The sequence below is a fragment of the Emys orbicularis genome, chromosome 15, assembly GCF_028017835.1.
Source record: "Emys orbicularis isolate rEmyOrb1 chromosome 15, rEmyOrb1.hap1, whole genome shotgun sequence".
NCBI lineage: Eukaryota > Metazoa > Chordata > Testudines > Emydidae > Emys > Emys orbicularis.
In genome coordinates, this window is record NC_088697.1 from 3,901,326 (window position 1) to 3,922,731 (window position 21,406).

Sequence of the window (21,406 nt, forward strand, 5' to 3'; positions counted from 1 at the left end):
TGCTTTGAGAGGAGGGTGGTGACTTGCTCCCCATACCTCTCAACAGGCCCATTAACTCTGACACATGAGGACAACAATTTCCAGCTCCCAATGACTCTATCATTGCTGATGAAAGCACATCACAGAGCAAAGAGATGACCCATATTGTGATGTGCTACTAGGAGCAGCATGTCATTGGAGGGGAATGAGTGGGCGGGGCTTGCTCTGTGGACAGGGCTTGAGAGAGCACTACGTCTGTTTTCCCCTAGAAATTCACTGTTCCTCCCCAGCTCAACTGTGGTTTCTCCACCCCCACCTCCGCGGCATCACTAGCCCCCGCCCCCTGGATTCACCTCTCCACCGCCATCCAGATCCTCATGCCATCATTCCGGTAGTAGTAATTGGGGAGCGAACTGACACCACGAGCTTCCAGGTCGTCCGGCAGACAGAGCACCTCGTAGCTCACATTCTCCACACTCTTGGCCAGCAGCTTCAGCATCCCGTCCCGACCTGTCGAAGAGGCCTGGAAGAGAGGCAAGAATCTAGAAATCTTGAGAGGACAGATCCCAAACTGGTGTCAATGGGCATCTCTCCATTGGAGTAAATAGGGCCAGATCCCAGCTGGTGTCAATGGGTGTCTCTCCGTTGGAGTCAATGGGGCCAGATCCCACCTGATGTCAGGAGTCATTGGGGTAGATCCCAAACTGGTGTCAATGGGCGTCTCTCCATTGGAGTAAATAGGGCCAGATCCCAGCTGGTGTCAATGGGCGTCTCTCCGTTGGCGTCATTGGGGCAGATCCAATGTTAATCGGCTGTAGCTCCATTGGCTCAGTGCTGATTGATAGCAGCTGGGTTAATAAATTATGCCTGAGCGAGAGCAGATCTTTTAGAAAGAAACCTCCAATCTGGAGCTAACGTTTCCGGTAATGAGCCCTCCACCACCCCTTGGGAAGCTGCTTCTAATGCTTCCTCTCCAGCCTGGGACCCAGCTGCCACTCACTTCCAAGCTGAAGAGATCTAACTTCAACTCCCAGCCACTAGATCTTGCTCTGCTGAATAAGGAGCCTTCTGCTCTCCGAAATCTCCCTAGGCAGGTACTCATAGAGTGTGATCAGATCTCCTTTTATCCTTCCCTCGTCTGCTATATACAGCAGCATTTCTCAAACTGGGGGGCCTGATCTAAAAGTGGTTGCAAGGGGGCGCCATGAGGGGAGCATATCTGGCAAGGCACCCAGCTCTGACCGTCGTCAGCAGCAGCACAGAAGTAAGGGTGGCATGTGTGTGTGTGTGTGTGTGTGTTTGGGGGGGGGTCGTCACTTTTTCGGGGTGTCATCACAGCATGAAATATTTTCAAAGGGGGTCCCAGGAAAAAAAGTCTGAGATCCTCTGATACAGAGTCTCTTGGTTTAGTGGCTCACTGGGAGGCAGGTTTTCCGGACAAGAACTCATCCGCTAAGGTGTAGACACCACAACGGGGTACCCTGTTCCAGTCACAATCTCCCTAGGGCCGTGTCCAGACCTAGTGCCGGTACAGTGGGACGAAGAAGACATTTTTATTTATTTTTCGGCTCACTAAAAATTAAAAAAAAAATGGAAAAAAAATTCATTCCAGATTGAGGTGAAAACGAAGGTGTTTGAAATGTTTGGTGAATGGAAAATGTAAAACTATAATCTATATTTGTTCTGGGTCAAATGAAACCTTTTGTTTGGACAAACTGGATAATGGTTCCCCTCAGTCAAATGGTTTCACTTCAACACAATCCAACCGTTTCATTTGGATCTCAATCTTTTTAAAAACAGGTTGAAACAGAAAGTTGTGGGTTTATTTTAACCGAAACAACTCAGCCAAATGGACGCTAATTCACTAAACGTTTCGGCGTCAGCAGATCTGCATTTATTTTCATGAAAAAACAGAAAAAGCCCCACCCAGCGCTAACTGCCATCACCCTACAGCTGTTCTGGGTTAGCCCATCCTAGAAAGGCCAATGGTAGCATAATGTATCCGCCAGCTGTGCTGTAAGAATGCCTGGAGCAGACTCACGATAGCACCAGTTATATAGATGGGGGAACAGAGACACCCAGAGAAGGAAATGTGTGTGACTACAGTCACATGGCTAGTGAGTGGCAGAGCTGCAAACAGATACCAAGCGCCCTAAAACCCAGCAGACCCCTGCTCTACCCACTAGCCCCTACTCCCCTCCCAGAGCTAGTGATAGAACCCAGGAGTCCTGGCTCCCAGCCCCCACTGCTCTAACCAGGGGACAGGAGTGGAGGGCAAGTCACCTCTCATCTTGTCGAAGAGCCCTCCTGGCTGGATGAGGTTGGTCCTGACCAGGGTGTTGATGTGCAGGGTGTAGCTAGTGTGGGGGATCAGGAGCTGTGAGGAGCAGAGAGACGTGGGGCTAAGTCCAATCCCCCCCACCCAGTGACACAGCCCCTGTGGGATACAGGGCACATCGAGGGGTGACTGGGCCCCACACGGCTGCGTGAAACAGAAACATGCCCACACACAGCCGGACATGGCTGGGACAGAGCACATCTGGGTCTGTCTGGGGCACGGCCCACACATCTTGGCACAGCTGGGTGCAGATGGCACCTGCAGAAGCAGCTGGGCATAGCTGGGGCATGGATCCAGGTGGGGAGTGGGCACCTTTGGCTGCAGATGGCACCTTCGCCCCCAGCTGGGGAACAGGCAGAGCGGGGCACATCTGGGGCACGGGCTGCAGCTGGGCACACACCTGGGTGCCCTTGGACCGTGCAGACACGGATGGGCCATGGCACAGACAGCTGGGCACATTTTGAAGCACTATCGGATGCATCTGGCACCGGCCCAAACACAGCTGGGCACATCTGCGGCATGGATGCAGCTGGGCACATCTGGAGCACAGATGTCACTGGGCACATCTGAGGCACAGATGTTGCTGGACACATCTGGGGCACACAGCTGGGCACATCTGGGGCACGGATGCTGCTGGCCGAATGCACAAGAAGGATGTGAGGGGTTAACCCCTCCCCCTGCTCGGTCCCTTGCCCCCCTCACCTTGTAGACAGGATGGCACATGGGCAGCTGGCGCAGTGTGGCCATGCAATAGACCTCGCAGAGGAAATGCGCCTCCAGCAGGTGGGTGTTGACCTCATGGACATGGAAGTTGGCCAGGCGCACCCAGATCTTGGCCAGGGTCCAGTCCCACTCGGGGTCACTGGGCAGGAAGATGGGGCTGTTGGGGCCCGGGTGCTGGCTGAGCTGCGAGGGCAGGGAGAGGAGAGGAGAAGAAAACAGCCTCCTGCATGGCCAACGTGCTGGGAGTTGCCAGCAGGGGACAGCGCAGGACTGGACAGAGAGCCCTGCAGCTGGAGGTGGGGCTAAGGCTTGTGAGCTCTGACATCCTGAGACACCCAGTGGGTGGGAATTGGAGGGGGGCTGCCCCACCCAGGAGGGCCCCACTCCTGAATGAATACTTGGAGCTGGAAAGGGGGAATCAGAGCCCTCCTATGAGACTTCTGGTCCATCCGTCCATCCATCCATAAGTGCAGACTCTGCGGGTGCTGCGGAACTCGAGTACTCACGGAAAAAAATAGGGGGTGCTCAGCACCCACCAGCCACAGCGGGGCAGCAGATCAGCTGTTGGCGGCTGGTGGGAGGCACTTGGGGAGAGCGGAGAGCAGCGAGTGGCAGGCAGGTGGGGGACCTCGGGGGAGGGGGCGGAGTAGGGGTGGGAAGAGGTGGAGCAAGGGCGGGGCCTCATAAGAAGGGGCAGAGTGTGTGTGGGGGGGCTCAGTGCAGAACAGGGGTGGAGCAGCCACTGGGAAAAATAGAAGTCAGTGACTGACTGTGCATCCATCAGTCCCACCCCTCCATCCGTCCCACCCATCTGTCCATCCCTGCCGTCCGTCCTACCGTCCCTCTGGTCTGCTCGACCCATCCATCCTCCTGTCTGTCCTCCCGTCCCTCTGGTCTTCTCGTCCCATCCACCCTCCCTTCCGTCCTCCCATCCCTCTGGTCTGTTCAGCCCATCCATCCTCCTGTCCACCCTCTCATCCGTCCTTCCGTCCCTCTGGTCTCCTCGGCCCATCCACCCTCCCATCCGTCCTTCCGTCCCTCTGGTCTCCTCGGCCCATCCACCCTCCCGTCCGTCCTCCCGTCCCTCTGGTCTCCTCAGCTCATTCATCCTCCCATCCATCCTCCTGTTCCTCTGGTCTCCTCGTCCCATCCACCTTCCCATCCGTCCTCCCGTCCTTTTGGTCTACTCGGCCCATTCACCCTCCCGTCTGTCCTCCCATCCTTCTGGTCTACTCGGCCCATCCATCCTGATGTCCGTCTGTCTGGCCTTCCTGCCCAGTTGTAAAATAATTTTTTTTAAGGGTGAAAAGTGGATTTTCTCCTTTCCAGGCCCCACTTTCAGAGGCTTTCTGTCTTTCTTTTTCTTTTTTTTAACGTTTCAGTGGTGAAACATGCAAAAGAAGGGAAATGAGAAAAAAAGAGAATAAAGAGGAAAGGAAATGGGGGAGCAACCCCCCCATCCAACATTTTTCACTTTCTGAACCCCCCCACCAACCTTTTCAGTTCAATCACACTTCCTGTTTGGATCCAGTAACAGAAACGCTCTGTCAAAATTACCCTGCATGGGAGGATCCATGTCGGGAGGGTTCTGATGGGAAAATTTCATCCCCAAAATTTTGAGGTGGCTTAGTGGATTGGCTGTTGCAGAACTGCTCACTAGGAAGGGGCCTGTCCCTTCCTCTGATACAGCTGGTGCTGAGGAGGTGGGCTACCAGGTTAGATGAGCCCATTCATCTGGACTGGGGGGCAATTCTTTTGTTCTGGATTAATCTGTCAGGGCCAAAGGGCTCCCTGGGCTGTTGTGAGCACCAGGCAGAGGCCAGGCATGCTCATTACCTGGATGGCCAAGGGCACGACCTGCCCGCCAGGTGTCAGATGCAGCAGGCAGAGAGGCACGGCCAGGTACTGTTGTTCCCCGTTCAGCTGGATGGTGGGGATCCCCTCCAGGATCTTGTAATCCGTCAGGAAGATGTTCCCTTTCTGCAAGGCGGAGAGAGGGGTTCATCTCTCACATGAAGCAGGCTGCTGGGTTTTGTTCCAGGGAAAGGGACCCACAGAACTCAGCCCCGCAGATGGCTTTCGGGAGGACGGCAGGATTGTCTTACCTTGAGCTCGTCCCGCAGGGTGGTGCCCTCCCCCAGGGAGCCGACCACCATCTCCTCCGTCAAGGGGAAGTTCTCCGGGAGCACCGTGCATTTCCGGATCACCACCGGGTTGACCCCGTTCAGGAACTGGTACCCGAAGAACGAATCTTCCTGCCAGTGCTCGGAGACGTACTCTGGGGACACAGATAACAACATGCAAGTCAATGGAGCCAGACCCCCAGCTGCTGTCAATGGGCATCTCTCCATTGTAGTCAATGGGACCAGATCCCAGCTGGTGACAATGGGCATCTCTCCATTGGAGTCAATGGGGCCAGATCCCAGCTGGTGTCCACGGGCGTCTCTCCACTGGAGTAAATGGGGCCAGATCCCAGCTGGTGTCAATGGGCATCTCTCCGTGGGAGTCAATGGGGCCAGATCCCAGCTGGTGTCAATGGGCATCTCTCCGTGGGAGTCAATGGGGCCAGATCCCAGCTGGTGTCAATGGGCGTCTCTCCACTGGAGTCAATAGATGGGGGAGCATGAGCCCCCTCTAGCTATGGGAGATGTGGTGGGAACTAGCTGCTGGGGGGCAGATCCTGATTCAAGCCAGAGCTGCCCTCCAGTCTCACATGTGGATGGAACCAGGGAGGCTGCAGAGAGCTCACAAAGCTCACAAAGCCCGTTTGTCCTTAGACCTGCCCAGCGGGCGTGGTGGGGCCAGCAGGGCCATCTCACCCCATATCTGTAGGCACAGGGTCAGATTGTGTAGGGAGCCCGGCACAGGACATGCCCATGCACCGTGGGACGGTACCTGAAGTGAGGTTCTTGTTACACCAGAATATCTTCCGGATGTCTTCCAGCTTCTCCCAGGAGCCCGTGCATAAGGAGAAACCCTTCAGCTTCAGCTCCAGCTCCCTGGGGACAAGAGATACGCTTGGAGGTGAGACCAATAGATCCGGACAGTCAAGGCGAAAGAGGCACGGCCAAATACCCAACTGAAGGGAGGGCATTGCCAGGGCCCCATAACCACTGTGTGTGCCAACCATGGCCCCGATCCACCCCCTGTGGGCACTGGGGGGCAGGGAATAGAGCAGACTAGAGGTATCTGACCATGCCCCCAGTCTGCTAGATAGATAGATAGATAGATAGATAGATAGATAGATAGATAGAGTGGTTTTCAGTTGGTTGGTCACTTGGGAGCCATGATTTCTACTCCTACCACTGTGCAGCTGGTGCCCTGAGGTGAGTCTCTTCCCTCCTCTCTGACTTAGTTTCCCCTCCGACCCTCTGTTTAGACCAGGAGGACTTTGGGGCATGAGCTGTCTCTCACTGTGGGTCGCCAGGGCCTGGCATAACATAGCGACCGAGAGGAATGGCTGGGGATGGCAGGCATGAGCCCTGCTCTGTGGGCAGGATCTGAGATAGAAGATGGCCTCTTTGGAGTGACTCTCAGATCAACCCATCCCCGCTGGGGTACCTGGGGAGGGGGTTGATCCCTTTTGAGCCCTCCCCAAATCCCCAGTGCCCCAGTGCCCCAGGCTGCTCCCCTCGGGGCCAGCCCCAGGGTAGCGTCCCTCCCACACTCACGTTTTAATGGCACGCAGCATGAAGATGGTGGTCTTGGTCTGGCTGTACTTGTAGTTGAAGTCCAGCTCGTCCACGCTCGCCACGTCCAGGCACCTTGGCCACTGGGGGTTGTATACCTTCCAGCTGCCGGGAGACGCACGTGGGCTCACCATCCCACGCCCGAGAGAGCGCAGGCACGGGCCCCATCAGAGACCTCCTCTGCCTCACCCAGGCATGGCTGGAGGCTTCACAAGGGTGAAGAAATCCCTCTCCTGCTCAGCTTCCAAGCAAAAATAAGACCGTTTGCAGAGGAACCATCCAAAATGGGCAGCCAGTGTGACCGACTCAGCGGCGCTGCCTGAGTCTGCAGAGAGCCTGAGCCCATTGCTGTGAGAGGGGGAGATCTGCCACCAGTGTGGCCAATGCAGTGATGCTGCCTGGGTCTGCAGAGATCCTGAGCCCATTGCTCCAAGAACTGCCTCTATTCCCTTCAAATGCCCTAAGAGGCTAGTTTAAATAGTGTTGCAAACCCCAGGGGTTCATAGATCATGCACCAGACCCCCCCCCCCAAAATCACAAGATTTATTTACTGAAATCTCAGGATTTGGAAGTCACCCTTTGGGGTCTTACTTACTCTATGGCCTCAGGCTCTGTAGGTGGGGTCACAGTTCTGAGCTGCTCTCCCCACACACAATGTCCAGAGAGTGACTTGGCTTTTTAAATGGAAGCTGAGTTTTTTCCCGGCATAACCCCGTGACTCCAGGAGCTGGGGCTTGCAGAGAAGCCCTGAGCTGCCGATGCCACAGGGTTAACTCTTCCATTGTCTCCCCACAGCAGGTGTGGGAGACTGATGGGGAGTGGGGGGTGGTAAGGCCTACCGGGGGGGGGGGGGGTAAGACGGGGCAGAGGTATGGTTTTAGATGAGTCTCACCCAGCATAAGCTCTTGACCAGCCTTCTGCCAGTGGCTGGAGTCTGCCCACCCTCCCAGGTGGAGACCAAAGGAAAACACCCTGCCCTTCCAGAGGTCAGTGATAGGAGGCACTGAGGCAGCTGAGAAGAGGGACTGGATGCGGCACAGCCTGGCTTATCCTGACATTTGGGAGGGGAGGGTGTAGGATTGAATCAGGGTCCCCATGAGCCTCTGGGATGTCTCCCCGGTTGTGGAGGGGAGTGGGGTCTAGTGGTTAAAGCTGGGGAGTTGAGAGCCCAAAGGGGGAGGCAGGGGAAGGGAGTGAAAGCAGAACTGGTGCTAATTATTGTCCTCCCCCGGACAGCGCTTATGGCTTTACCAGCCTGACCCCCCCCATCCCCCATCCCTGCCTGGGTGCATCCCACCCTCCTTCACCAGCTGCCCCCGCCCGGCTCACCGATAGGCTTCCTGCCGCGCCTTCAGCTCCTCTTGCCGGTGCTGCAGCAGCAGCGGGTGCTGGGCGTCCTCAGCCGCGGTTTTGGCTGGAGGGAGAAGGGGGAGTTTGAAAGTTGATGGGACACCCGAGCATTAGCCACGTCACGGGCCCATCCTGCTGTATTTGTGTGTGTGTGTGGGGGGGGAGGATGGCTGGTCCCAAACAGAGTGAGAAACAGTACCTCCTGCTGCTCCCTCAGGGAATCAGGGAGGACGCTTGCTTTCTCTAATGGGGGTGTACCAGGCTGCCTCCCCAAAAAAGGTTCTCTTCTGTGATGTTATTGACATGAACTGGGACCGTATAGATCATTGTTGCAACCAAGGTCCTGTAGTGGCACCAAATCTTGTATAAAGGGGGTCAAATAAGGTGTCTAAGACAAGGTAATGGTTTGCTGGTTAGGATTATGCTGTCTGGATGGGTGTATCAATTTTGTAGTTAAAGTTATGAATATTGGCTCTGTACTTGTATCTCAATGTGTTTGATTCTAAGAAGCCTCAGTGAAGCATTTGGTCAGTTTCTTGAGAAGGGACTGTTCTCAGTAAGTGCCCAATCAAGAAACACTTAACGAACAATGGACCTTGGGAGACTCCAATCCACATAAATAAATTATAGGAGATATCCTATCTCCTAGAACTGGAAGGGACCTTGAAAGGTCATTGAGTCTAGCCCCCTGCCTTCACTAGCAGGACCAAGTACTGATTTTGTCCCAGATCCCTAAGTGGCCCCCTTAAGGATTGAACTCACAGCCCTGGGTTTAGCAGACCAATGCTCAAACCACTGAAGAAGTCTTCCTGGGTACATTTAAGACAGCATGTGGGCAATGGCTGCCCTCTGTAAAGAACGGAGTCATGCATGGACATATGACTTGCCCATGTGACTCCAAACTCCATTTTGCTGTAATTTTCCACAGTACCAACAAACAGGTGTCCTTACACCTGGAAGAGACTATAAAAGGCTGATGCCTCACCTCCATCTTGTCTTCAATCCTGCTTCATACCTCTGGAGGGACTTTGCTATAAACTGAAGCTCTGAACAAAGGTCTGAATGACCCATCCCAGCTGTAGATGGACTCCAGAGACTTGATTTGAACCTGCATCTTATTCCATCACTGCTACAAGCCTGAACCAAGAACTTTGCCATTACTGTATGTAATTGATTCCATTTAACCACTTCTAGCTCTCATCTATATCTTTTTCCTTTTATAAATAAACGTTTAGCTTTTAGATTCTAAAGGATTGGCAACGGCGTGATTTGTGGGTAAGACCTAACTTGTATATTGACCTGGGTCTGGGGCTTGGGTCCTTTGGGATTGGGAGAACCTTTTTCTTTTACTGGGGTCTTGGTTTTCATAACCATTCATCCCCATAACGAGTGGCACTGGTGGGGATACTGGAAAACTGGAGTGTCTAAGGGAATTGCTTGTGTGACTTATGGTTAGCCAGTGGGGTAAACCAAAGTTATCTCTGTTTGGCTGGTTTGGTTTGCCTTGGTGTGCAAAGGAACCCCAGCCTTGGGCTGTAACTGCCCTGCTCTAAGCAATTTGTCCTGAATTGGCACTCTCAGTTGGGTCCCACCAAAGCCAGAATCGTTACATCTTCACTGATGGGGGGAGGGTACTGAGAAGGGAGCAGGGGTGCAGGGGCAGTGTCAGATGCTGGCAGGGCAGATGTGGACAGCTGTGCATGGGGCAAACCTGCCCTGGCCAGATGTGCAGGGTGCCAACCTTATGAAGGACAGATGTGCATGTGGCCAACCTGAAAATAGACAGATATAGATGCGGCTAACCTCATGGAGGACATGTGGCAAACCAGGCCCAGGACAGATGTGGACAGATGTGCCCATGGCAAACTTCATGAAATATAGATGTGGACAGATGTGGATGGGGCAGGCTAGCCCCACGGTATGTGTGGACAGATATTGCATGTGGCGAACCTCTTGAGGGACAGATGTGCAGGTGACAGACCTTATGAAGGACAGATGCAGACAGATGTGCACAGGGCAAACCTGAGGACAGACGTGCATACATGACAGATGGGCATGTGGCAAATCTGAGATGGGATCTAAAAATCAGGGTCCAGATCCCCCCCCCCACCCCAGGGAGAACAGAAGGTTTGAACACCCCCCCACAAATAAGAAGTTCAATCAACTGTTTGTATACAGTGTTATTTTACCATAAAAATATCCTGAGTAAGGCCTTTTATGCAAGCATGTGATGTTCTGAACTGACTGGCCCTTGTGAGCTACGCATCCAGGCTGTGGTTATGAATGTGTGTATGCGTCTACAGCGAGAAGTGTCAATTGTAACCATGATGCAACTTTAGCATCACCTCATGTGAGGGCGGGGAAGCAAAACAGGCTGGGGGAGGGGGGGCCACCTCCCAAGTCAGGTGTTTACATGAAACCAGTTCCAAGTAACCATCCATTAGCTGGCCCAGGAGAAGACAATCAAGAGCCATTCCATAGGAACATAAGAATGGCCAGACTGGGTCAGACCAATGGCCTATCTAGCCCAATATCCTGTCTTCTGATAGTGGTCGGTGGCAGGTGATTCAGACAGAGAGACCAGAACAGGACAATTTATTGAGTGATCCATCCCCTGCCATCCAGTCCCAGCTTCTGGCAGTCAGAGGTTTAGGGACACCAGAGCATGGGGCTGTCCCCTGACCATCTTGGCTAATAGCCATTGATGGACCTATCCTCCATGAACTTATCTAGTTCTTTTCTGAGCCCTGTTATAGTCTTGGCCTTCACAACATCCTCTGGCAAGTAGTTCCCCAGGTTGACTGTGCGCTGTGTAAAGAAATACTTCTTTAAGTTGGTTTTAAACCTGCTGTCTGTTAATTTCATTGGGTGACCCCCTGGTTCTTGCGTTATGTTAAGGGGTAAATAACACTTCCTTAGTCACTTTCTCCACCCCACTCATGATTTTTTAAACCTCTATCATATCCCCCCTTAGTCATCTCTTTTCTAAGATGAACAGTCCCAATCTGAGGGTGAATTGGTGCTTAGAGGAGCTCCTAGGGAAAGGAACCCTCATGGTAATCTGTGCAAGCAGTTTGCTGCAACTGAAGGGTGTGGAAGTGATTTGATCAAGGAAGTTTCAGTTCCTACCAGCCAGAAATTTTCTGTTATGAATGGATCATAGCTCAGTGGTTTGAGCATTGGCCCCCTAAACCCAGGGTTGTGAGTTCAATCCTGGGTTTAGGGGACCACTTAGGGATCTGGGGCAAAAATCAGTACTTGGTCCTGCTGCAGGAGGCTGGACTTGATGACCTTTTGGGGTCCCTTCCAGTTCTACTGACTTTCCTTTTGAACGATCCAGTGGGGATCACTTTGAGAAAGGTCTCAGATGAACTAAGAGCTGTTAAGAAAGTTGAACAGCCCTATAACCAAGTGGCTGTGCTCGATCAGTTTGCTGGGAAAACAAGGTTGTTGAGAGAGGAATGTCTCCATGCTAATTCTGGGAGTGAACAGTCTGTGTCTCGGGTTCAGAGGGAAGACTGGGTAGCTGAGTCTGCGGAGCAGAACAGCTGGGCAGTTAATCTCTGGAGAATGCAGGGGAGGGCAGGTATACACTCATCTCTAGATACTTTGGATATGACTCGTCGTCTCTCAGTGGAATTAACATCTGATTCCATGTGGAAGCAGAGGTTGGTAAGGGAAGGCCCACAGAACTTTGAGTCTAACTTGCTGGTGAAAATGGACGGTATCTCTTTAAGAAAGAGTCCAACCTTGGAAGTGGTAGCAGTTAAGGATCTGAATACTGGTGAGCAGGCTCCTGTTTCTGTTGATGCAAATTACCTGGCTGGCAAGGAAAAGAAAGACTTGCTAATAGCTAAAAGAACGGAGTACTTGTGGCACCTTAGGGTATGGCTACACTTGCAGATGTACAGCGCTGTGAGTTAAACCTGCCTTAGAGACTAACAAATTTATTTGTGCTTTGTTAGTCTCTAAGGCTAGGTCTACACTGCAGCGGGGGTCCGACCTAAGATACGCAACTTCAGCTACGTGAATACCGTAGCTGAAGTTGCGTATTTTAGGTCGGCTTACCTGGCGGTGAGGACGCGGGAAAGTCGACCGCTGCCGCGCTGCCGCCGACTCCGCTGCCGCCTCCTGCCGAGGTGGATTTCCGGAGTCGACGGCAGAGCGATCAGGGATCGATTTTACCGCATCTTCACTAAACGCGGTAAGTCGATCCCCGATAGACCGATTGCTACCCGCCGGATCGGCGGGTAGTGAAGACAAAGCCTTAGGTGCCACAAGGACTCCTCCTTCTTTCGCTGATACAGATTAGCAAGGCTACCACTCTGAAACTTGCCAATAGCTGTTAGCAAAGAGAGCACACCCAGTCAGCCAATGGATGCTGTTAAGCAAGAGAAATCAGGGTTTGATCCTTCAGGACAAGGAGGAAAAAAAGAACTTAATTTTGCAAAGGGAAGCCACAGGGGAACCCTAAAATGCCCAAACCCCAATGGTATTGAGCCAAAGGTGTGGCATGACAAAAATGATTGTAAATGGACACTTGCAATGGATTTGTTGTTATTGCTAATGGTGATTTTTGTGACTAATGTGTTGCTATTACCAAGAATTGTAAAAATGTACGATGTGCCTAATCTTTTGGAAAAACCCTTGAACATGTTAAAAGGAATACATAAGAACACACTTTATGTTAAAAGGCCTTGTACTGCTGATGTTTCACAGTTAGTGCCTGTAAACAGTCTTGGAACTTTTCACAGGAGAAAGACATTCCAAACTGGATGTGCTGTATGAAAAGGGAAACTGGGGCACACTACCATATTGCTTTCATGGCTAAATGCCAAGATTCCTATACTATGGACAACATTAATATCTACATCAACATGATGTTAATTGGGTTCCAAACATTTGCCAGAGCTTGTATGGATAAAATAGTTATTTTCCTTAGCTCTTGGCAGGATCCCATGAGACATACAGGAACCATGGTGCAAGAGCAGAGCAGATCCAATCCATTATTGTTCTAACCAAGTTTTACCTTGAGTTTGTAAAGAGATTCAATCATGTTATTGAACATGACTTTGATAAACCATTTCTGTTATACACCAATACGGCTTCTAACTCAATACTAGCTGTAGTAAGGCAGAACCAAGGACGAGGAGCTCTTGGGATGCAGTCAGTGATGTTTGTGTCATCTCTTCCTGCATCAATTTTGCATTGGGGGTGTGACATTATTGACATGAACTGTGACCATATAGATCATTGTTGCAACCACTGTTATATATTTGCAGCAAATATTGAACAAAGATGTGGGCGTACCATGGATTTATAGAGAAGCAATATGATATTTTCAGTCTTATTATCTGTCCCTTTCCTAATGGTTTCCAACATTCTGTTCACTTTTTTGATGCCGCTGCACATTGAGTGGATGTTTTCAGAGAACTCTCCACAATGACCCCAAGATCTCTCTCTTGAGAGCTGACAGCTACTTTAGACCCCACCATTCTGTATGTAGAGCTGGGATTATGTTTTCCAATGTGCATTTATCAACACTGACATTTCAGCTGCCATTTCGTCACCCAGGTTTGGGCGATCCCTTTGTAACTCTTCATGGTCTGCTTTGGACTTAACTATCTTGAGTAATTTAGCGGAGGCTGTGATGAAGTAGGAATGTTCTTAATGTTTTCTCTGAATACTGTGTGGGTGCCTCAGTTTCCCCTATGCAGTTATTAAGTATCTAGGTGCTTGGATAAAGGTGTGTGATTGTTGCAGAGCCCTAGGGGGCAGGTGTGATGCCATCTGTACAAGAGAATTGCCGGCACCATGTCTCCTGGCAACTGATGACTTGGGCCCCTCCCCTGCAAGGTGCCAACTGAAGGTGTTGGTGAACAAAGAGATCAGGTGGCCTCCTGGCCCGGGAAAGAGACAAAGGCCAGAGGAGGGGCTAAAGGGTGACTGACACTTGGCTGGTGGAAACGAGTCAGTCGCCGGTTGGCCACTCGGGAGGAAAGGGCCCCAGGGCCCTGGGCTCTGGATGCCCTCCCCCAAGATGGACTTTGCTGAAAGTCCCTGATTCCTGTGCTAACAAGTTCTGTTCTACGCTATGCTCCTGTTGACTAATAAACCTTCTGTTTTACAACGCTGGCTGAGAGTCGCTGCTAACTGCGAGTTTGGGGTGCAGGGCCCTTCGGGAGCTCCCGGCGAGACCAGGGGGGCTGAATGCTCCGAGGTCGGTCCCAGGAGGCGTCAAAGCCAAGGAGGCTTCCCCTAGCAGAGCGCGCCCTGAGGGGTGTCACACTGATGAGGGTCCTTCCTGGGTTTGATTCAGAGCGGCTCCAGAGCACCGAGCCCGTGACCTCCCTGACAGAGGCTGCAAACTTCGCCCCCTCTCTGTTCCTCCCCCCCCCCTTTCCAAATCGTTTATGAATATGTTGCACCGCACTGGTCCCAGGACCCTGCTATTTACCTCTCCCCACTGTGAAAACTGCCCATTCATTCCTACTCCGTTGTCTAGCTGTTAACCACTTACTGATCCATGGGAGGATCCATGAACGCTCATAGAAGACATGGCGACATCCTGCCAATCAAGTCAACAGGGAAATTTGTCCCCCTCGGAATCACCATGTTCGTGGGGGCCCCAGGACTCGCCGCTGCCCAGCTGTTGGGTGGGCGGGAGGCGCTCGGGTTAGTGGGCACGGAGAGGAGGGAGCGGTGGGCAGGCAGGGCCTGTGATCCCTTGTGTGAAGTGGGGGAATTGGCTTTGGGAACCTATCTGCCCCTTCTCGCAGCTCCACAGTGCGGTACCCCTCGATCCATTGGTAGCAGGGGAAGCGGTAGGTGTCCCCCTCGGGTGACGTCACCTGGACGCAGTTGCAGAGCCAGCTGTCCGAGGGGAAGAAGGAATAGGGCTCCTTGTGCAGTCGGATCAGCACGATCGGCCTCAGGCATTGTGCACTGGGCACCTGGTATTCGTCCACCTAGGGCATGGGGAGGGAGAGCAGGGTTAGACCCCCTGCAGAGTTGGGGGACACCAGGGATTCCCCCTAATTCCTGCACGCTGCTCATTGCACTTCCGCTCCGGCTTCTGTGGCAAAAGGGGAACCGCCCTGGCTCATGGGGGCTCTGCCTGACGTGACTCACCACTCACACCGAGCTTGGAGATTCGGGGTCAATACAGAAATATTGCCAGATCTAACCCAGCCAACGGCCTGCAAAAGGTCCAGAGCCCCACGTCTCTGCTCCCAGAGGGGAGGGGTGAGTGGCCCCTCCAGAGAACAAGAGATCTAGGGAAGCACTATTGTAGGTAGTGCAGTAGCATGGCAAGATCCAATCAGGAGTCAGGACCCCATTGTACCAGGCTCTGCACGGACCCTGACTGAGATCGGGGCCCCCGTTGTGCCAGGTGCTGCACAAATCTCGACTGAGAGCAGGGCCCCCTTTGCGTCCCGTGCTGCACAGACACATACCAAAAACCCACAAAAAGCCACAATCTAAACAGGCAAATTATTATCCTCCCTTTCCAATGGGGAAACTGAGGAACGGAGTGGGGACGTGACCTGATCAAGGAGCCAGAACAAACCAGGTGTCCTGAGTCCCAGTTCAGGGGCTTTGCCACCAGACACACCATCATCACACTCAACACATAAGGACAACCCTCGTTCATTAGTTTCTAAGAGTTTCAGATGGGTTAGAAATCATCATCCTTCAGGGCTTCAGAGCTCTGAACAACAGGGATCAGGAGGCAAATGGGGGGCAGTTTAGCCCTTCACTGAGGGGTCTCTTGCAATTTCTCATGAAGCAGCTGGATCTCGGCCACTGTTGGATAGTGGCCCGGTTGGATCCGCTGCTCTGGCCGGCCCCTGCGATGGCAGGGGATTGATTAGGTTGGTGTGCCTAGATGATGCCAGCAGATGAACCATGCCGCAGAGGATGGAAACACCCTCAAGGAACCTGACCTGGGGGAGAATTTCCTTCCTGACCCCAAATCTGGTGATTGGTTGGACCCCAAGCATGTGAGCAAGACACACCAGCCAGGCAGCAGGAAGAGGATTCTCTGGCCAGCTCAGAGTGCCGGCCGCCCTGCCGGCTGTCCAAGCATTAATGCTTCAGAGGAAGGGGGGGGAGGCAAAAAAAGCAGAATGCACCAGACCAGTTGTTGAGGAGGGAAGGGGGGGAGGGCGTTCCTGACCCCTACAGAAAACCATCTGAAGCCCTGAAGCATGAGATTGCCTGAATGCAGAGCTGCAGGCGTTCTGCTGGGAAATTCCCCCCTTGGGAGATCCTCAGGGGACAGCTGCTGTGGGGGAGGGAGGACTCATACTCACAGCTCTGGGAGCGAAGTCCTTGCCTTCGTGATCCAGCCGGTGCTTGGGGGTCTCTCCGTGAGCTCCCACCAGGGTGATGGAGATAGCGCTGCAGGTGCTGGCTGCCAGGCCCTGCCCGGTGGTCACCCAGACAGTGTAGGTGGCCATGGGGCAATGTCAGGAGGTGGTTTGCTCATGCTCCCTCCAGCCGGTGAGTCGGGGCATTAAGAGCAGCTCCCAGTGGGCGAAGAAGATCATTCTTCGGCAGCTCCACCCTGCAGACCACGTCTGGCTTTTTGACTCACTCCCGGATGATTGCATCCAGATGTGGGCCAGGTGCCAGCTGGCCCCAGTGCTGCCCCTCCCAGTGCCCACACACCTGTGAAGAGACTCACCTGAGCCAAGATCTCGCAAAGATCTTCATCACAGACACACACACTCACACCCCATGCTCAGGCGAAGGCCCCGGATATCTTGTGTCTGCTTTGTGCAACCGGCGGGGTGGGGGTGGGGGGGCGTCTTTTCCACCAATGCCTCGCCGGGCAGCCCCTTGCAAAATCCCGTCAGCCCAGGCAGGGCTGGATGAACCTTTTGTGGGCCTGGTGCCAAACATGGGGGCAATTGAGCATGGCACGGGGGGGGGGTCGGTCCCCAGAGCGAGGGGCCAGCCAGGGGCAAGGGGGCGTGGCATGGCTCCGCCCAGCCCAGTTGCCAGATGCACAATGCCCCCCCCCTGATTGGAGGTTCACCTCTTCCATGCCACCGTCACTTTTTCCTTCAGAGTAGACACCTTCAGGCCACTCAGCGTCATCTCCTCCCTGGGCTGTAAATTGACAAACCTTTAATTCTGTGGAATAAAAGGGTTTTAGAGAATTAACATGGTACACCTCAGGCTTTAGGGTTGAGGTGGGGGATGCTATGAGATAGTTAACAGTTCCCAGGCGCTCTTGGACCGTAAATGGCCCGTCCCATGACGCTTCCATCTTATGGGCCTGGAGCACCTTCAAGACTATGACCTGGTCCCCTACTTTGAAGGAATGCTCTCTGGCATGTTTATCGTACCAGGCCTTTTGCTCTTTCTGAGCATCTTTTAGGTTTTCTCTAGCAAGGGTTAAAGAGTTTCGGAGGGTGTTTTGAAGGTTGTTTACAAAGTCCAGAATGTTAGTTCCTGGAGAAGGCGTAAACCCCTCCCATTGCTGCTTCTCCAACTGTAATGGCCCCTTAACCTCACGGCCATACACAAGTTCAAATGGTGAAAACCCTAAACTGGGATGTGGTACAGCCCTGTAGGCAAAGAGCAACTGCTGCAACACTAGGTCCCAATCATTGGAGTGTTCATTTACAAATTTACGTATCATGGCCCCCAAAGTTCCATTAAACTTCTCCACCAGGCCATTGGTTTGATGGTGGTAAGGGGTGGCAACCAAGTGGTTCACCCCATGAACTTCCCAAAGGCTTTTCATGTTTCCTGCCAGGAAATTAGTTCCCGAATCCGTAAGGATGTTGGAGGGCCAACCTACCCTGGCAAAAATGTTTGTTAGTGCCTGGCACACACTTTTAGCCCTGGAGCCCTTAGAGCTACTGCTTCCAGCCATCGGGTGGCAAAATCCATGAAAGTCAGTATGTACTGCTTTCCTCTGGGTGTCTTTTTCAGAAAAGGACCCAGAATATCCACAGCTATTCGCTGAAATAGAACCTCAATTATGGGGAGTGGCTGGAGCAGGGCTTTGACCTGGTCTTGGGGTTTTCCCGTTCTTTGGCACACCTTACAAGACCGGACATAAGTAGAAACGTCCTTGCCCATTCCCTCCCAGTGGAAGGACTTCCCTAAACTGTCTTTGGTCCTGTTCACCCCAGCATGGCCACTAGGATGATCGTGGGCTGAGTTCAAGAACTTTACCCAGTACTTAGTTGGAACTATCAACTGTCTTTGAGGATGCCAGTCTTCCTGGTGCCCACCAGAAAGAGTTTCCTTGTATAGAAGTCCTTGTTCTACAACAAACCAGGATCGATTAGAAGAGCTGAGAGGTGGTGGGTTGCTCTGTGCTGCCATCCAAGCTCCCAGGATGCTTTCATCTGCTTCCTGCTCAGCCTGGAACTGTTCCCTTGATACATCAGTTCCTCACTGGATTGTGGACTTAGACTTGGTCCCTCTGGAAGCAATGTAGGTGATGGGGCTGTTTCTGTTGACTGTGAACCGCTCTCCACTGGTGCACTACGTTGTATTTCAGGCTCCGGCTGAGACTCTTGTGTAGGTTTATCTACTGCTGCCAGTGCAGGCTCGCTGGTGCCCTCTGGCGTTGGAGTTGTAGACAGGGTTGCAAGCAGTGGATTCAGTCCTGGAAATGGATCTGGTGCTGGCTGCTCTGCCCATTCCGGTTCTAGGACTGCTTCTGGTTGGGTCTCTGGGACTGAATCCACTATAGCTGTTGCAGTTGTTGGCAGGGGATCTGGTTTTACCACCTCAGTTTGGGGCTCTGGTAAGACAGACTGGGCCCTTGTAGAAGGTTCAGGAACGGAGCTGGTGTGAAGGCTTGCTTAGCCTGGCTGCGGGTGACCATTCCCACCCTCTTGGCTAGCTTCACATGGTTGGCCAAGTCTTCCCCCAGCAGCATGGGGATGGGATAATCATCATAGACTGAAAAAGTCCACATTCCTGACCAGCCCTTGTACTCGACAGGCAACTTGGCTGTAGGCAAGTTTAAAGAGTTGGACATGAAGGGTTGAATCGTCACTTGGGCCTCTGGGTTGATCAATTTGGGGTCCACTAAGGATTGGTGGATAGCTGACACTTGTGCTCCAGTGTCCCTCCATGCGGCATCTGGGCCTGGGGACCTTTGGTGTGATTCCGGTGTAATGAACTGCAATCTGTTTGGGTTCTTGGGGCAGTTGGCCTTCACGTGCCCCAGCTCATTACATTTAAAACATCGCCCAGCTGACTGGTCACTGGGGCGAGGTGGGTTGCTGGAGACTGGTGTGGTGGGACAATAAGGTGTTTGGGGTTTTCCTTGGGATGTAGGTGGGGCCTTGGGCTGCCCCCGGTGGTAGGGTGTTGTTTCGGGTTGCCCCTTCTGATATCCGCTCCAACTGCTACTAGCTTTTTTCTTTTCTGCCACCTCCACCCATTTGGTTCCGATCTCCCCTGCCTCGGTTACAGTTTGGGGCTTCCCATCTAGGATGTACCTTTCTATTTCCTCAGTAACACCCTCTAAGAACTGCTCTGTTTGCATTAGGAAAGACAGATCTTCCAGAGATTTAACGCTTGCTCCTGATATCCAGGCATCCCAATTTTTTACAATGTGGTAGGCGTGTCGGGAAAATGCCACATCTGGTTTCCACCTTAGGGCTCTGAACTGCTGACGGGCATGCTCGGGTGTTAGCCCCATTCTAATTCTGGCCTTTATTTTAAAAAGTTCGTAGCTGTTCATGTGTTCCTTAGGCATTTCAGCTGCCACCTCTGCTAAGGGGCCACTGAGCTGCGGCCTCAGTTCCACCATATACTGGTCTGTAGAGATGCTGTACCCAAGGCAGGCCCTTTCAAAATTTTCTAAGAAGGCCTCTGTATCATCACCTACCATATAGGTGGGGAATTTTTTGGAATGGGGAGCAGTACCTGGAGAAGGATTGTTAGGGTTATCTGGTAGACCCAGCTTAGCCCTTTCCAGATCTAAGCACTTCAGCTCTAACTCCGGAATGAAGCGTTTCACCTCTGCCTCCAGGCGTTTCACCTCCATTTCCTTCTCCAAGCATTTTGCCTGTTTCCTCTCTTCCACTTCCAACTCCAAGCGCTTTAAGACCATCTGTCTTTCTGTCTCTCTTCAGCTTCCAATCTGGCTAATTCTAGTTTCTTTTGGACCTCAGTTTTCATCATCCTAGCCTTCCTGCGCTTAGCCTAGCCTAACCCGAGAGCTAGAAAGAAAGAAAAAACCCAGCTTCTGAATTATCTTGCTGTAACTTAACTCCTCTGCCTCCAGGCAAAGAAAAGAAACTCCAGCTGCTCTCAGCTTAAAAAAAAAAAAAAAAAAAAAAGTATCCTTTAAAAAAAACCCTCCCTGGTTTTCAATCGGCCAAAAGAAAAAATGTGTTTAAAATCCTGAGGTCTGTGGTTCTGGTTCAAAATTATCCCACCGCACTGCTACCATGTCATGGTTCCCTCCCCACTCTGAACTCTGGGGTACAGATGTGGGGACCCGCATGAAAGACCCCCTAAGCTTATCATAGAATCATAGAATATCAGGGTTGGAAGGGACCTCAGGAGGTCATCTAGTCCAACCCCCTACTCAAAGCAGGATCAACACCAACTAAATCCATTTTATATTCCACCAGTTTAGGTTAAAACTTCCCCAAGGCACAAATTCCTTTCCTTGTCCTTGGATGGTCTTGCTGCCACCTCCAAGTGATTTAAACAAACGTTCAGGGATGGGGCCACTTGGAGCCATATCCCCCCCAAAAAATCCCCCCAAGCCTTTTCACCCCCTTTCCTGGGGGGGGGGAGGGGCTTGAGAATAATATACCAACCGTTAGGTTAACAAAGTGAGGACAGACCAAATCCCTGGTTTTTAGGACACTGAAAATCAATCAGGTTCTCAAAAGAAGAATTTTATTAAAAAGAAAGTAAAAGAATCACACCTGCAAAATCAGGATGGAAGATAAATTTATAGGGTAAATAAAAAGATTTAAAACCCAGAGGATTCCCCTCTGAGTCTGCTTCCCAGTTACAAAACAGGAATAAAAATCACCTCTTAGCATAGGGAAAATTCACAAGCTAAAACAAAAGATAATCTAACACATTTCCTTGCTATTACTTACAATTTTTGTAATCTTAGATGTTTATTTCAGGTATGGTTTTAGGAGATGTTTTTTTTCTGCCCTGGTCCCTCTCTGTCCGAGAGAGAACAACAAAAGAGAGCACAAACAAAACCTTCCCCCACAGATTTGAAAGTATCTTCTTTCCTTATTGGTCCTTTTGGTCAGGTGCCAACCAGGTTGTTTGAGCTTCTTAACCCCTTACAGGTAAAGGAGGGATTTTATGC

The 21,406-nt window shown here is 52.0% G+C and overlaps 2 protein-coding genes across 2 annotated transcripts in view; both read right to left on the bottom strand.

Moving 5' to 3' along the window:
- LOC135889362 (zinc finger protein 208-like) overlaps positions 1-21,406 on the bottom strand; it is a 510,343-nt gene that overhangs the window by 120,369 nt on the left and 368,568 nt on the right. The gene's annotated exons all lie outside the window — the stretch shown is intronic.
- LOC135889447 (hydroperoxide isomerase ALOXE3-like) lies at positions 329-16,541 on the bottom strand. The gene is made up of 11 exons (XM_065417319.1): positions 16,395-16,541; positions 14,839-15,047; positions 11,829-11,902; positions 8,059-8,143; positions 6,712-6,834; positions 5,936-6,039; positions 5,146-5,318; positions 4,877-5,020; positions 3,020-3,223; positions 2,263-2,356; positions 329-489 (listed from the first exon to the last, which is right to left on the bottom strand). The coding sequence occupies exons 1-11, from the start codon at positions 16,539-16,541 to the stop codon at positions 329-331; spliced, it is 1,518 nt and encodes a 505-aa protein (XP_065273391.1).